The following is a 17,781-nucleotide window of genomic DNA, read 5'->3' as shown; positions in this document are numbered from 1 at the left end:
TCCTCCCATCACCCCGGGGACCCAAGGGTGTTCATCATTAGTATTTATCACTTTTACAAAATGCCACAGGGTGCTCAGGAGTAGACCGTGCTATTGAAAAGAAAACACAAAGCCTTCTTCTAAGTGGGGACACCCAGTCCATTAAAAGCACTTGTGGAATCTGAGTTCAGGAAACCGGCAGGACTGGTGAGACTGGTCTCAGGCAGGAGGCACTTAAGCTACCCCGTGAGGTAAATTCTAGAGGGACATGGAAAAATGGACTTTAGAGGACTCTCTTCCCTTAGCCTCGCCACTCACTGGGATGGCCTCAGGTCACCAGATCCCCCTGGGAAGGAGCAGGTGGCAAATCTGGTTTGAACAAGCTAAGTATTCAAGTCATACTAAAGGAGGACGAACTAAAGTTCGTCCGGGTCAGAGGACGAACAGTTCGCTTCCTCCTCAGTGGAGCCATCCATCCACCTGTAGTGTGATTGACAGCTCCTGGGGTAAAGCTCACACTTGAAGAAGTAAGGTGGACTTCACCTTCTTGCCTTTGATGAGTACTCAGAAAACACTGATAAAACTAGTGATAAAAATGTTGCCCAGTGAAGACCACATCAGGTTCCTCACACAGACCTGATTTCCTCCTTCATATCACCTAGGAAATGCAATTTCCTCACAAAATATATCTTTTTAATAAGTAAAATCAGTAAGATGCCAAGCGAGGTGTGTTATGGTGGGTGGGGAAAAAAGTGCTTTGGATTTCATTTCCTCCTGGCCCTGCCCTTTGCCATCGGCAGTGCTGCCGGACTGGAACCATGATGTCAATCCTTCAGATTCCTGTCGAGCTCCAGCTTGGTATTTCTGATGACAGCATACCTTGAGTTCCGCCTATTTTAATTCTTGTCCCTGTTGTCTATGGAATTGTGTGACCGTAGGCTTATGGTCAGTATTAATCATACCAACTACATTTGAGAGATTGATACGAATGTTATTACCCAGGTTCATAAAATATGCTCAATGTCACCTGCCTATTCAGTTACATACTGAAATTGCCTACCAAATAGCAGACACTTGCAGGCATATAGCAATTACATACTAGTTGATAAATTGGTGGGTGGAAAGTCTGTAATGAGGAGGATGACAGAAGAAAGAGAATCTCCATATACTAGTAGTGGATTTCCATTATATTAATTGTTATCACCAAGTAGTAATATCCAGCTGGTGTGTCCTTGTGCAGCCAGCAGATGATACTGACTCTTGAAGAGTCGCCCTTCATAGCTGAGAGGAAGAGCATATGAAGCCTTCATTTCATAACCATTTCTACCCTTACATAATAGAAACGATACGTGTGGTGTGAGCGCTCTGCTCCTTTCCCAATGGGTATGTCTTAAAGCACCCACAAATGTCAGGCTATCTATTTTTAAGTAGGGTGCTGCTGGATAAACAGATGAATCGTCTGAACCCAATAGGGAAATTCAAAGTTTAAATAAGCTATTTTATCTCATTGAAAATAAGTGGTGCTGACTGCCTTGGAGCATATGGGTTCTTGCGTTCAGAGACATGTAGATGCTCTTCACTTTGGATATCAAATTCCAGCTGAAGAAATTAGGAGGCAAAGTATATTCTATAATGTTGATTCCCCACCTCAGTATCCTTAGTCCCCTGCAGAGACTCAACCTTTCCTTAGGTCTTTGAACCTAATGGCGTTTTTACCTTGGAGTTGAAAGAATTCAAAGACAACATGAATGCAAAATTCACGTAGACAGAAATTGTAGGTTGAGAGTTTTTCCACATAATTCATATTTTTAATGAAAGTTTCACATGCTAATTGCGGGGAAAACTCAAATAGTAAAGCATCATATATATAGAATCATATAGTTGAAAGTTAAAAACTTTCCACCTGTGCGTATTCCTTCATCTCCACAGTAGCATTTCCTCCAGCTATGTTCTGTGTGTGTCCTTGAGTTCATTCGTATGTGTATGTATATATGTGTATCTGTGTTATACATGTGCCTACACATATATGCACAGATATATAAATTTAGCCTGCTGTGCCCATTTTTGTTGTAGTATGCCCCTTCAGGACTGACTGCTTTGTATTGACTAACCTGGGGGCTCATCCATAGTCCTTAGCTGCCTATAATTCTTCATCTAAGGCTGGGCCCCATGAGATTCTCTTCCTTCAGGAAAAACATGTGACCATGTGTTGTGCCCCTGCATGTATTGATTCTGCCCTCCTTTAGTATGAGGTGGTAGGGGGTTTCTCCATGAGGCCAATGATTTGGTTTTGCTAATTTTGTGTTTCCATTATCTGAATGTTTGCTGAATACACAGCAAGTGAGTAGTAAATATTTGTTAAGTTAATGAACTCTCTCATAAAATGAAGAGTTCATAACATTAACAAGAATGAGGTGGGTTGAAACATGTTGTCATGCAATGATGGTAAGTTTGTGCCATTGAGTGAGAAAGGCCAAGAGCTGGGCATATTCAACATATATTTCCACTCTATTAAAATAGCAGACAGTGCATGTCTGAGTACACAGTCATTTATGTTTAAGCATGTCCATGTTTATCTATGTAATATGTACATATTTATGCTAGTATTTGAATATATATGAGTGATAAGAAAAGTCTATGAACTTGAGAGTGAACAGACCTGGGAGGGGTTAGAGGGAAGGGCTGGACACATGGAGAAAGGGAAGGAAGAAAGTCATATAATAATATTTCAATTAACAATATAAAATTTTTAATATTTTTAAATTAGAAAACAAATAAGTACTATAACAGATTGTCTTAAAACAATTCTTTTTGCCTCTTAATCAGCTAGAGAAATTGCAGAAATTGTTTTTATAAATGCAGCATTTCCATCAATGTTTTTTGGCATGTGCGTATGTGTGTGTGTGTGTGTTTTATCATTAACTCCTTTAGAAATGAATTATTTTACATTGCTGCTTGAATTCAGGCAATAATAAAATATTAGCGCTAAGGCATGCTATGTTTTGTGGGCTACATCTTTGTTAAAATTAAGAAATGCATTACAACTACTTCTGGACCAAGTTCTCCCAGATGACCCTGTGATGATGTCCTCCCAAGAATCAGGTCATGTGTCCCAGTTTTCATTGACTCTTACTGATCATGTGTGCTACGATTTTCCCATTTAAATACTTCTTGATATTCAGCTACCTCCCACACAGAATTCATATTTCTCCTTTTGGTTACTGTGTAAGAACAAAAGAAAATGTAATTTAGTAAACACGAGACAAATTTATCCCTTCTTTCACAGAAAATTTTGACTCCCAATATAATTGACAAAAAAAGTCAAATGCTGCAACGGGAAAATCAGTTGTCTCTAACGGAACCTCGCTGGGTGTGCAAACCACACTGAAGGGTGGGCCCTGTGCCCAGCAGCGGGTGCCAACACAGAACAAACTCATGATATTTATGTAGACTTTCATCCCATATCTTTTTGTTTGGGAATAGTTTTTCCTTACTGGCCTTTTACTTGTATTTTTGTGGTTTCAGATTTTGTGTTTTTGTGGTGTGTATGTGTGTGTTTCCTGTGGATTCTTTTTTCATTTTTTAAATACGGTGAAAAAAATCTCATTAAAAACACATTTTTTTTTAAAGAAACTCAACTACCATTGGTCAGTGTCCGCTGTCCCTCTGGATGGAAGTTGCCCCCACTGCCTGCCCTCACGCCTGGCAACAGCCTCTGCTATGCACTGCTTCAGAGTTCTTAGAGTCACATTGAGAAACTTGTCTAGCTTGTGCAGAAACGAGGAAATCGCATTGCCTTTTGTTTTTATATTACTTAGGAAAAAGCTCCTTCTCAGGAAAAAATGTTTCTTGTGGACATTACAAGAGAAAACATGTGTCTGGGGGTCAAACGTGGGGCCTCAGACTTGCAAAGTACATGTTCTACCGCTGAGCAGTACTCCCAGTTCTTCCAATGTGTTTTCCTACTTGTCTAATCCTCACCCAGAAAGGATTCTGTTCAGTATTGTAGGATGTCATAAGCGGAATTTAGCTTAATGCTTGTCTGTTGACCCATAGACTTTTACTCCACACAGACACTTGCTAGCTAAGCCCACTCTTCTCTGCAGCGAAGCATAAGGGTTGCAGACAGCCAGTACTGCCACTGGGAGGTCACAGGGTCCCTGAAGACCTCTCACAGGGCCGGTGTGACCCATAAGGAAAAGATAAAGGAAGAACCCAAAGCCCGTCTCATGTGAAGGGCGCCCGCGGTATTGCTCTCTGTAGGTGGTTCAGCTTCATAGTGGGAAAACACTGTTCTGTACCATGTGCTGTGGATTTGTGGGGGGCTGGGAGAACACTGGATTTTTAAAGGGAGGGGTAATAGTACCGTGTGTGTGGTTAGCAAGGGTCCTGTTAGTCTTACATCCAAAGACAATCATTTATAAACATAAATAGGCCCTTCTTCCCTCCTAATTTTTACCATCAAAATGTTGATACAGGTCTAGGAAGTAAAGTACCTGCAGTAACAAGTAAGAGAGAAAAGAGTTCAGGTTGCCAGCATCCATGGAAAAATCCAAACACCTGACACATATTTATAATTTTAGCAGAGAGGCTATAGAACCAGGAGGTTGTCTGGAGCTTGATACCCAGCTAGACTTGCCCAGTCAGAATAGGTGAAGTCCAGGTTCACTGAGAGACCCTGTCTCAAATAAGAAATGGACTGGAGAACAGTAAAGAAGGCATCTGACATCAGCTTCCAGCCCGCGCACACACATGAACTCATGCATATAGCACATCCACACAATGTTCTGAACTGTTGGCATGCTCAAGGTTTATGAAATTAAATGTAAGGCATATGTCTATTTTTTACTAACCGTCATCCTTACTTGCCTCTATAACACCATTTTGTTTACAGTAATACCTTGGGAAATATATATACTGGCACAGACTTGGCACAAATTCTGTGATCCTATCATTGATTTTGGTCAAGAGTCTTGTAAACATGTTTTCCCCTTGTATATGTCTATATTGAGAGGTTGAAGCCATTTCCAAGATTGTTGAAAGAATTAATATGTATTCATTGGTGGGTTTTTCCCTTTGTAGGGTTTAGTAGGTAGATAACTCATTGATTTGTGGTGTGGCCAGGTGGAAAATTCACTGGCCCAGAAGGAGATATGAAATCTGACTAAGCTCTACTGCTTATCATTCATGTCAACTTTAATTACATCCTGTGTGTCAGCACCTTCATTTGTAAGTGGTAGAGTTTGCCACAAGATGGTGTAACTAGAAGTCGCATGAAGAAAAACAGCCAAGCTGTAAGACTAAGTGACATTCTCACGCTCCTATCAGCAGCATCCTGGAATCTCCGCAAAGCAAGCAGTCCCATATTCAGTGTCTCCAGTCCTTCTTGGAAACCATTTCTGCAAAATATGTCTGAGGGCCTGTGAAAAATGAAGTGTACTTTAAAATGTGCTGGGTGAGATGACAGTCTTTATTTTTCCTCACTGGGCCTGCTCAGCTCTGGTGATAGGGCTCTCTTGGCCTGGCTTCAGTATGCCCTGTTGTGAGCTTTGGAGACCTGAAGGTGTCCATGGAAACACACATGTGCAATTTCTTGGACGCTTCCAAAGCCTTGCTTCTGAATGCTGGACATGGATCTCCTTCCTGCCTTCCTGCCTATCCATTCCCACATATGAAAACACACACACACACACACACACACACACACACACACACACACACACACACACACCAGCTCCTCCATGCAATGAACCATATCTGCCGAGGTCCACTCTCCCCGCACACTTTGAATGCCAGGTTTTTTCCCCACCACTGAAGGAGGAAAAATTAGGATTAGAAGTTCCTTTATTTCATTCTAGGTTGATGAATAAATCAGTTCTAACCCAGTTGAGGTAGGTAAACATGTCATGAACCCTTTTGTTTCACTTCATGGGCCACTGACCTTGGAATGGGGTTTACAGGTATGAACAGCAGTGTCTGTGAGACCGACAACTTCGTCTCTCCTCTTAAGTTGCTTAGAGATTGGTGGGTGAGGCAGCCTTCTAAGCAAATGGTTTTTTAAAATGCAGAAAGTATTTTACAGTGATTCAAGTTCTTGGAGTAAATCTTGGTTTCTGTAGTTCGTCTCTGTATTGATGTTTATTAGGGTGGGGCATTATGGATTATTGGTCTCTTAGAAGACAGGTTTAAAGGAAAGATCGCTGTAAATGGAGACTGTGCTTTTGTCTCCTGGCCACCCAGACCCAAATAATCACACAAAACTATATTAGTTACAACACTGTTTGGCCAACAGCTCACGTGTATTCCTAGCTAGCTCTTACACCTTAAATTAACCCATTTCTATTATTTTATGTTTTCCACAAGATTTGTGGTTTGTTACCTCACATCTTGCTTTTTGGGCGACTCCATAGTGTCTGCCTAACTCCACCTTCTTTCTCCCTGTGTTCATTTTAATTTCCCCACCTAAATATGCTCTGTCCTGCCATAGGCCAAAGCAGCTTCTTTATTAACCAATGATAATAAAACATATTCACCGCATATAGAGGGGACTCCCATATCAGATCGGCCTCTCAGATTTCTATTTATGTCATTGGACATGATGCTTCCATTAACTTCAAGTCTTCCTGTTCATTTGTCAACAAGAAATTAAAAAAAATGTTACTAAATTTGATTGGCCAGGCAGTCTGCCAGGTGCTGTGTGCAAAGGAGAACACAGAGGTTTGGTGTTGAAAACAGTTTGTGGACATCCAGAGCAGCTAAGTACAGCTAAGTAAAAACTTCGTATTTACACGTAGGCTCTTGACCCAAATGATAACTTCTCCATAAAATGGACAGAGCATATTCAACCAAATTTCAGAACCTGAACATCTGTAAGCAACTGGTGGCTTCCTTATGCCCCAGAAGCTGCTACCTATGTCCCTACCTGTGGTAGTTATTTCTGTGTGGCCACCTAACTAGGCTGGAGTGCCAAATATTGAATCAAACCCTGATGCGACTGAGGCTGTATGAATGGTGACCCACATTTAATCAATAGAGAAACCTTAAGAGCAAAACAGAAGTTTTCCTGTAAAGACTGTTCTACTGTGACAGCCTCACTCCGCCTGAGCTTCTGGATGCCCTCTGTGTTGGGTTAAGACACTGCCACACTCATGCACACCTGTGTCTTAAAACAAATTTGGAGTTTTCTTCTGTTCTTCTCCCCTGGCCAGTCTGCCATCCCCTACACCCAAGCCTCGGGAGAATCCCCCAGATCTACCAATCCCTCTCAGCCCTACCAAGACTCAGAGTCTTGGATTTATTGTATATTCGATTATGGATGAGGTCTATCATGAATTAAATAGACTTTAGAAACTTCCACCATTCAAAGATCTAACTATCAATCCCTCGTTACATGATTTCCACATAAAAATCATGTGGACCAAGCTCCTTTCGCCTCCAAAGTGCTCTCCAAGCTTTCCTTTGGTGGGCATGTCCCTGTCATCGTATTTAACAAGTGTGTCCTATATGTTAGTAGAATCTAAATTATTTTATATTTATACTATCCTTATCCTTACAGTCTTAGCCCTGTTAAGTCATGATATATTCTCATTTTATATTTGAAAGCCTGAAGTTAGAGGGAAGCCATGTAAGTAAACCAAAAAATCCCAGGTTTGTTGATCAGATTTGTGCCCGGTTGACCTGATCCCAAAATCTGCACTTTGTTGTAGCGTATTCCTTCCTGTAAGTGACACACTGTATGAGGGGGAGTTAGACAGTAGCCGGACACTCGTCTCTTTCCTTGTTCCTATGTAGGTCTTCTTATGAAGCTGTTCATTTTAGCTCACTTGTTGAGCACTCACTACAGGCCAGGCTTCCGTCATGAAGCTCCATTGAGTGGCAGGTGCAGGTTCGACCACACGTCATTTCTAACCGGATGTTTTCGGCTGGTCAGACATACTTGTGCTCCTCGCTTTTCTCCAGACTGTTTGTTTCAAATTATGGTAATGGATGGAAGCTCGTTCCTCCTGTTCCTAAGGTGACAGTCATTTCATCTTGACATGAAGCTGCACGAAAATGACAATATTAAAAGTGAGATTGTTCTAAGATATTGAGATCTCTTAGATTATAGTACGGTTAAGGGGAGCTTAATTGGTTTGACTTTTACATTTTTTAAAAAACTTTATTGCATTTATTTATGGTGGGAGAGCATCACAGCATGCATGTGTAATCAGATGCTAACTTCCAGGAGCCAATTCTCTCCTTCCACTGTGTGGGTGTCAGAGACTGAACTCAGGGCCTCGGACTTGGTAACAAGTGCCTTTGTCATGAGCCATCCTGCTAACTAACTCTTGAATGTTTTTTCAACACCACTGGCCAGACCCAAAAAGATTCATATGCGAGAATATGCTAAGGCATGCATATTCTATATGGCTTCTCTGGCCTTGCATGTTGTAGTAACCCTACTGGTGGATGTCACCCAGAGGGTGGTCTTCGCCAGCTCTTCTAGGAGCTATTCAAAAAGACTCAAATCACTTCTAGACAAAGAGCTCTGTAGGAATGGTTTTCTACACAGGGTACAATCAATAAAGTAAGGGCAACAAAAATCCATAGAGGTCCATTCAAAAAACATGACTCTAAGGTCCCAAAACTATTCATTCAACCAGTACGTGGTAAGCATTGATTTTGCAGAAGGTTCACTGGGAAAAGCAAAGATAAATAGCATTATCTTTCTGATTAATAATGAACATGGCCAAGCCCCTGCCAGATGCTGTGAAAGCCTGTTTTTTAATACTATGGTCATGACGAATTAGCAGTTAGTGAAATCAATTTAGTGGGTTGGGAACAACGTTATTCTTAATTAAGTAGAACACAATAGAAGAGAATAGAAAAGAAGCTAGAGCTTATGGGGAGCCGGAAGGTTAAGTTTTTATTTCTTCTTTCATGTGTGTAGGGGCACTGGGTTTTCAAAGTAAGAGACACTCCTTATTGTCGAAAGTAGTCAGAGTTTGAAGAGAGAAAAAGAAAACAAAAGCGATGCTCTTGAGTTCTCTTCCCGCTGAGAAAAGAAAGCTAATTAGTGGCGAGTCTTTTGTATAAAGCAGAGAGTGGCATCCCTGGAGATTAAGACTGGGGTAGAGTGCAGCAGGTCATCCTCCCTCTTCCAGCGCCTTCCTTTGCTCAGCTTCCAGGGCTGCACCTTGCTGCTTCTTGGTTCCTTCCTCCGAAGATGGAAGGACAGCTGAATTAGTCACGGCCTTTGGGCCTCCTATTCCTGCTGACACTCATTCATCCTCAGATATGAAAGTGCTGCCCGCATGTCCACATGGATTTTTCCAGCCCAGATTGCGGGCCTCCCGTGTTGATATGCCCAAAGCTCCCTCCTCGGCATCTCAACGTCAGCCCATGCCAAGCACGCACTTCTGTTTTACGTCTGTTTTACGTCTGTTTTACGTCATCAGCTGTACATGGTGCTGTATTTCATTTTGCATACGCAAACAGTGGGAAAGCGTGGGAGAAAGACAGGAGAGCATAGCGGTAACTATGGTCAAGGAGCAGGATATACTTGAGAAAACTTTCTTAGTGGAAAGTATATATATATATATGTGCATATATAGAGTTTTATGTTTTAATATAAAGTATAGAATCTGCAAATGAGAGAAAACATGAAATATTTTTCTTTCTGAATCTTGCGGTTTTACTTGGTCTATTTTTCCAGCAAACAGCTTAGTTTCACTCTCTTTCATGGCTGAATGAAACTCCGTTGTATAAATGTACTACTTTCTTTGTATCCATTCATCTGGCAGACACCTCGGCTGATGCCGTGACTTGGTTATTGTGGGTAATACCACAACAAACAGGACTGTTAAGATGTCCCTGTGGTGTGTGTTTTGACATAGAGTCCAGAGCAAATCTTCTGCTCTTAATCTACTCCTTTTGGGCCTCTTCATTTCAGTCAACAGTAAGTCAGTCCTTCTAGTAGATCAAGCCATCCTTGCCACCTTTCTTGGGGTCTCCTTACCTCCTTTCTTCCAGGCTACACCGCCAAATCATCACTAGAAAAATCCATCTTCTCCTCTCTCCACCACAGCCTCCTGGCTCTTCACCGAGATTCTCACATGAAACTCATCTCTGATTTTACTCTTGTTTCCTTTTAGTCAACCTAAAAGAGTCTTTTAAACTAGAACATGTCTGTCTCTATACAAAACCTCAGCCACAACCTTTACAACAGCCTGATAAAATACTGGTAAAAATAGCTATTGAGCAGACCATCTGTGCACATACCTGTTTTAGAGACCTTGCTGCCTGAGGAAGTGTGGTGAAATAGAACAAAGTTCAGATCCTCAAGATATACCATCAGTGTGTGATCATTTTTGTTATCACCTCCGTGCGTAAAGACACCAGAATATGACTCTATCCTGTTTGGATACCGAGCACTAGATTCATGTGGTTTCATGGTGTTTCACTGATAGAGAATGAATCGATTCAAGAAGGAAAACTTCCACCGTGGCCTATTTAAATGCAGTGTATTGTAGGTGCTGTGACTAGGATGGCCACAGTAATCAGTGAGGAAATGCACGTGGGCACATCTTTGTAAATACGTTAAGTTTCCCTCCATTCAGTCGGTCATGCTGGAAAGTCAAGTCAATGATTGCTAAGTATAATTTTTGAGAAGCAATATTTTGAGAGTAATAACAAATTCTCTAAAGGAAAAATATTCTCTGGAATTTCTTTCAGAATTTATGTTTAACTATTAGTGTATGAGATGGCTGACTGAATATTTTATGGCCTAAACTTGGACCATTTTAACAAGACTATCAGACTTTCTGCTCTAAGAGAAAACATCTATATTCATAAGCATTTTAAAATAACTGTACTATTTGTTCTAAAATAACTGTATGTGTTTATCAGGCTGCATGTTCCAAAGAAGCAGAATCAGCACCCTACAAATCCGACACAGAGCTGGGGCGTGGGGAGCACTGACAGCTGACAGGCTAGATGAGTGGTCTGGGAGGTTTGAGCAAACAGCACAGTTTGGGTTTGGTGGGTAATGTCTCTGTGTCTGGGTTTCTGCAGAAACCCAGCAGGAAGACTACTGACCGAGCTCCAACCCTGCTTCTGAATACCCAGGCAAGAATTCGAGCTTTCCTCTGAGAACTCCATTTTGAAACAAGGAATTATACTTAAAACCCACACACAATATGGCGGAGAGAAAGCAGCCCGCCCTGACTGTAGCATGATGGGAAAAACTTTCGGAGCCAGTGGCTATACTCAATGTGCCCAGAAGCAAACAACTTCGTGAAAACTACTAAGGGCTCCCTCCAGATTATCCTCCTGTGTAGCCAGTGCAAACAAGCCACAGACAAACCCCGGGGCTGCTGATTTTGAACTCTTTTAGAATGTTTTGGATGTTTCTTGCATTTCACTAAATCTTACAGCTAGTTATAACTGCTGGCAGGGCGTAGTCTCTGTTACTTCAAGCTCTTTGTGTTCTTCCAAGCATCTAATAGTCATTATGTGTCAAATTTTTGAAAATCAAAAAAAAACACCTTTGAAAATATGCCCTGAAAATTTCGTTTTTGGATCTCATGATTAATAAAGAATTGCTGAAGCGAAGGTCAGAATCTTGTTGAGACAGGATGGTGTGGTAAAGAGAGAACAGAAGTCTGACTGTCGTGTATAACATTCATTTTAAGTCCCTTGATACCCTGAAGTCTCAATGTTCTCATTTTTGCAATGGGATTTGATAGCAGCATAGGGTTAACAGTATGTTAGAAAATGCTTGTATATTTGTGTTGTTATAAAATGGCAACCTTCAGGGCCTAAGGTTACCTACCTCCCGACTGTATTACTCAAAGAGAAAGTATTTCTGTCCGGCATCCCAAGCATTGAACAGGCTTAGGTCGTACATACAACCCTGTAGAAGTTCCATGAAGCAAAGAACAATGAGCAAATCAATGGACTAATGGACATGGCCTGAACCCCAAACCATTTTTCAAACATATGAGTCTCAAATAAAGGAAGAAGGTTCCCCAAAACAAAACCAATGTGATTGTGACCCAAGAGCCAGCAGTGAGGATCAGATAACAAACTCCATCAGTGCCCGCTCCAGTTATAGTACAGGATAGACTACTCATAAATATTCGGGGCCTGGATAGTTGGCTCACTGTTTAAGAGGACTAGGTGCTCTTCCAGAGGACCCTAGTTCAATTCCCAGCCACCCTTATGGCAGCTCACAATCATCTGTAACTCTACAGGCACCCAGCACACACGTGGTACACAGACATACATGCAAAAGAAACACCCATACATACAAGATAAAAACGATATCTTTGCTTTCCCTTCTTCCCCTTCGTAGAGCCAGCTGGAAGCCAGAATCTCCACTACTGCTTCCTGATGTGGTGTCACAAAGACTCTGCCCAGCTGCCCCCTTCCTTCATCATCTGGCACCTTGAAAACACTTCCCAGCAGCCCCTAGAGCTGAGCGCTGATTTAAAAGGTCCTTGGGTACTCCCACAAACACAGTTCCACACACTAGGGAACAGGATATATGAGAACAAACTCCAAACATAGGTATTTCAGCTTCCCCAAGAATTGGTGCCCAGCTCAGGGTGACGCGCTTTAAAGCTGATTTCAGTCTTCATCCATCCTCCAGCTCTTCTGATCCAGTTAAAACCTGTACATTACTTTTAGGTCAGAGACTGTGCTTTATAAACCGCTTTGGGCCTATTTACCCAGAAACTTTCATGGTGCAAGGTCCCCTGAAGATAAGTGTAACTGTTTGTAGGTGAAAATAATCTCAGAGTCACTCAGTGGACAGATCTCTTATGTATTGCGGCTAACAAAGCTCTCTTCCTTCAGTGCATTTAAAAACCTGTGGAGGGAGCTTTGACAAGGGGTATAGCCCCGATTTAAAGCAAGGTAGGTATTCACGCTTGACCTTAAAAGGTAACCGTAAGTGGAGCAAATTCAGTCCCACTCCAGCCTTGGGCTTCCATAGGAGTGAGGAAGGGTGGTTGCTAGGGAGATCAAATCCTATTTGGGTAAGGACAATCTTAAGGACAGGCTAAGGATCTGAATATCATGTCATTGTAATTTTCCTATTCCTGCTCTCTTTTTTCTCCCGCTGCTTTTGCTATGAGAAGAGCAAGCTAAAAAGGCTACAGGGACACTTAAGCCAAGTCGTATTTGTCAAGGTGAAAGCTGTGTGGAGCAGAAAAGCAGTTCTCCCAGCTACAAAGAAGATGCGAAGGAGCAGAGTGAGTAGGGAATCTGAGAGCCACTAAAAGTGCTTAGAAGGTCAGTGCACCGCAGCCGTCTCTGGAGACAGCTGTCAGCAGGAGTTCACGCTCCACAGCCAAGCCTTCCTACCGATGCCAAAGCATGCCAGGATGCTCGGAGGCCTCCAAAGTCACTGTTACCAGTGTGACTGTCCTGAAAGTCTTCTGACCCCCCCACCAGCCACACTCCTTCCCACGTGCATACAACTGAGCAATTTTGTTTAAGCCATAAAGCAGAGACCAGTGGAGGCAGAGTCCATCTGAGGTGGCAAAGGACATCTCACTTCCTGTATAGTTTAAGTACTTACTCTTTTATTAATGCTAGAAAATTATAGACCAGATAAAATTTGTGATTATTTTAATAATTATATTTTGTTTTTAAGAGCAGTTCAATGGGAGCATGTGCTCCATTCTCGCTTTTCTTTTTCTTTTTTGAGGTATATTTGTCCATCCCTCGATGATAACAGATTCATCAGAGGTTGGGTAATGCTGTTAAAAGCTTTGGTGCTGGACAGTAAACCTCTGGTTCGTGATGATGACCTTGGAAAGTCATTTCACCTCTTTGGAGTCTCGGCTTTGCGAGAGCAGAACAGAAATGGCAATGCCTGTTCCACAGTATTGTTGGATGACGCTGCCCCCAGCCCTGGGAGTTTATTCTGCAATTGTTAGATTTTTCTGTAGATAGCAGGTCCCCACCTCCGCTTTCATAAATACAAGGTCTTGTTCTGCAATTGGCCTTTGTTCATAAAGCTCAGAAGGGCTAGCTCTGTTGCCCCTCAGCAAAGGCCAAGAACTACCATTTACCTGATCACCGTCACTGGAATATTCTGTACTTTGGAAAACCTGAACAGTGCTACGTGGTTGCCTTCCAAGAGGAAGCCTATCAATGGCCCCTCCATAATCCCCATGTCTCCCTGTTTTGCTGTCTGTAGTCTATCTGCCCAGCCAAAGCCTCTCTGACCCCGATGACATAGATCTCTGCCTTATGTGCCCCACAACTACCAGCTCCATCTCCTCCCCAGAAAAGCTCCAGCTCCCACCCTTGGGTTTTCAGGACAGGCACTCCACTTCAGCTGTCCGGGCTTTCTAAGTGTCTTCATTCCTTTTGTGGCTCTCAGATTTCCCCAAATCTCACACATTTTCATTACTCCAGACCTCACCATCCAGCTCCCATCCTGAGATATTCCACTCTCAAGGATGTGCACATGGCTTCATCCCTCGGCCACCAGACCATCATGGGTACCGAATGTCTAACTTACCCTAGCTGCAGCCACAGCTCAGGACCTGTATCCAGCTGATGCAGTCTCGAGCTCTTGTGCTTTGCCAGGGCCTCTTCTAGACAAGCCTCCCTGTGTCATAGTCGTTCTTGTCATTTTTATCCCAAGTCATATAAATTATGGCTTGTGTTTTAATTTGTTTTCCCATAAGCTGATCTTAAATCCATGTGAAGTTGAATTTTCTTTTATCTGAAGTGTGTACTCTGTTGATTATCATAAAATAGCAATGGTGCTTCAAAAATATTTATAAATAATGGAAGGAAAATTGCTCCTGAACCGTGAACAGCAGAACCCAACTTGAGCATCAGATTCCACAGCACTAACTACTAATTTCTCTGAACCCTAGTCTTTATTTACTACAAGTTATGATAGAAAATATAAAAAAGAACCCTAACTGTCATTCAGTTTCACCATGAGAATCATAGATATCATATGAACATATAGGTGGGCTTTTTTGCAAAAATATAGCACAGATGAATGCTGAATACAAATACTGTCTCATTCCTTGTTTTCATATATATTTTACAAAGCTGTAAGATGATCCTCAGACCCACATGTTTCTCATATTTATCATTTCCGAGATGCACCTTATAATCTAGAGCAACAGAGTCCATCAATAGTGTTTCTTTCTTTCTTATTAGTATAAGAAAGTGTTGTGAGGCCTGCGTTGGCATCTGAGAGAGAGTCAATAAATTAAGAAGGCATCTCATTTTGGCATCTGAGATTCAATGAAATGAGCATCTCACACTGGAATCTTAGAGTCAACAAAATGAGGCATCTCTCACACCTTAGGAACATAGGAAAATGTAAATGCAGGAAGTTAGCTAATAAAGCAGGATAAAGGCTCAAAACATCATCACAGTTTGAGACGCCCAGATAGAAGTAGTAACCTTGACTCGCAATCTCCCAAGGCTCCATGTGAGGAAGGTTTTCAAGTACCCCTTCCTTGACCTCTTAGAATCAGTATGATGCTCTTTTAACTTCATTTGAGGAAACCTAAAGGAGAGGAATTAAAAGCATCAAAAGTCAGTTCATTTCCAAAGTGCCTAGAAGGCGGATAAATACCTTTTGGTACCCATGGCCAACTTGGGAGAACTATGCTCTTACCATAGAAGAAACACCTGCGTCTTTGCGTGTGGTTGTTTACATAGTCTGTCACACGTATGTCCTTGTACTAGAATATCTGATGTGCAGCAGGATGTCATCCTGAAAAGTTGTCACTTTGTCATCCCCAAGATATTTATGACTGGTTCCACTTAAAGTGTATCTGTGCTTCTAACCTTTATGCTCATGTATAAGGTGCTTAAGTTCGTGAATGCCTTAGATAGCTGTTCCATTTTACAGATGGGAAGGCTGAGTCAAATATGTGATTACACACATACAGTTATACATATAGTAAGTAAAAGCTCCTGTGGAAAATCACATTTCTACAGAAACTTAGTGAATTACAGCAGTGTTACCGGCCCTGGAAATAGGTAAACAGTAAAATGCTTACACCTTTGTTAGTCTGCCCTCGCCTACCTTGGCGGCTATGAACAGTCATGAGTTGATTTCACACACACACACACACACACACACACACACACACACACACACACACACCAATCCGGACAACCCTTATACGTATCAAGCACATAGATCTTAGGACGAATGTTCTTTTAAGAAATCTTAAAATTAAGAAACAAAAAATATGTCCCACTGGGGTTCTTGGATGCTAAGATTTCTAAACCCAAAGAGATATTATGCAGGGTCATTGGGGAGCCAGGAAAGCCTGCCCACCTGGAGAAGACAAACAGCTTTGGGATACTTCCTGATAGAGAACTGTCGCTCAGAACTGCTAGTGTAGACAGTCTGTTCGGAATTTACACTTCTGCTGAACACATTCAACTCTTTTTGTGCCTGCAGTATCAAAGAATGGGACTCGGCAGGTCCCACCCCAATGGCTGTGGACAGTACAGTTTCTCACTACCACTCAGTTTTGTCCTTGTAACTCAAAACCAGCCATAGACAAGATGTAATCACCGACCATGACTGTGTTCCAATAAAGTTTATTGTGAGCCATATTTAGTCCCAAGTGCTATAGCTCACAAACGCCGGAGTAAATAGACCACATCTGTAGATTTCACAAAAGAAGCTAATTTAGGCTGTGATGGCTTAGAAGGGGCTTTGTGAAGAAGTCTGGGGCATCTTTGGATGAAAATTTGAGATGCACTCCTAAGATGGATGTGGCCTGACCCTGCCTACTGTTGCCCCTCTGCCCGGTGCTCTCTGCCCAGGCTGACCCTTTCATGACAAGATTTTGATGACTCCAAGCTTCTTCTTATGCTATAGTTTATGCTGGCTGGACCCAGGCCTTCCTAAGGCTGACTGCTATGGTTCTCAAATGTCACCCTTTCAGACACCCTGTCATGTTGTCTCATCCCGTTTCCCCACAGCATTTATTTCTCTCAAATTAACGTGTTCATTTATTTCTCTGCTTCTCTGTTGCGGTCTCTTTCTGCTGTCTGTAAGTGTGAATTGAGTGCTGTTGGGAGATAAACAATTGGAACTGCTTGCAGCAGGAACAATAAGAGCGGCAGGCAGGAAGACTTAGGAATTAACAGCACGTCCCATTAGGTGGTCGGTTTCCCGCTTTCGACCCTGTTCTAAGGCTGAATATATTGCGCTGCTGTCGAGTGCCTGAGATGTCCTCGCAGTGTAGAAAGCACTCACACCCTGGGTGGAGCCTGGCAGCGTCTGATTACAGTCATTGTTTGGTTGGTGCTTAGCCCTTCAACTTCTCAGTGGCGACGTGTGACTTCAGTTGTGGACTTCAAATAGGAAACTCTCTTAACTCCTGCTTTTATCACAACTCGCAGATAGGCATACTAGCACATGCCTGTAAGGACAGCACTGAAAAGGAACGCTGAGGCAGGAGGATTGTGAATTGGAGGACAGCCTGGGCTACTTAGCAAGTTTCAGGCTAGACTGAGCTAAATAATGAGAGCCTTCTTTTAAAAAAAAAACACATAGAAAAGAAAGAGAAAAAAGAGTCAGTGGTGGCACAACCTTGAATCCCAGCCCTTGAGAGGCAGAGGCAGAGGCAGGTGGATCTCTGTAAGGTTCAAGGCCAGCCTGATCTACAAAGCAAGTTCTAGGACAGTCAGAACTGTTACACAGACAAACACTGTCTCAAGAAAGGAAGAAAGAAAGAAAGAAAGAAAGAAGGGAGGGAGGGAGGGAGGGAGGGAGGGAGGGAGGGAGGGAGGGAGGGAGGGAGGGAGGAAAGG

General features: G+C 42.3%; 1 protein-coding gene across 21 annotated transcripts in view; it reads left to right on the top strand.

The window, feature by feature from the left end:
- Nucleotides 1–17,781, top strand: part of Dlgap1 (DLG associated protein 1) — an 809,700-nt gene that overhangs the window by 564,322 nt on the left and 227,597 nt on the right. For 6 of the 21 annotated variants that reach the window (XM_087902307.1, XM_085684203.2, XM_085684204.2 and 3 more), the window contains one exon: nt 13,101–13,214. The exons of the other annotated variants lie outside the window; for them this stretch is intronic. In XM_087902307.1, coding sequence (XP_087758433.1) covers nt 13,101–13,214 — 114 coding nt within the window. The remainder of the gene's footprint in view (nt 1–13,100; nt 13,215–17,781) is intronic. 21 annotated transcript variants of the gene reach the window in all.

Source organism: Myodes glareolus, chromosome 27 (assembly GCF_982192425.1).
Source record: "Myodes glareolus chromosome 27, mMyoGla1.1, whole genome shotgun sequence".
In the NCBI taxonomy this organism is placed as follows: Eukaryota; Metazoa; Chordata; class Mammalia; order Rodentia; family Cricetidae; genus Myodes; species Myodes glareolus.
This window is presented reverse-complemented; position numbering and strand designations above follow the sequence as displayed.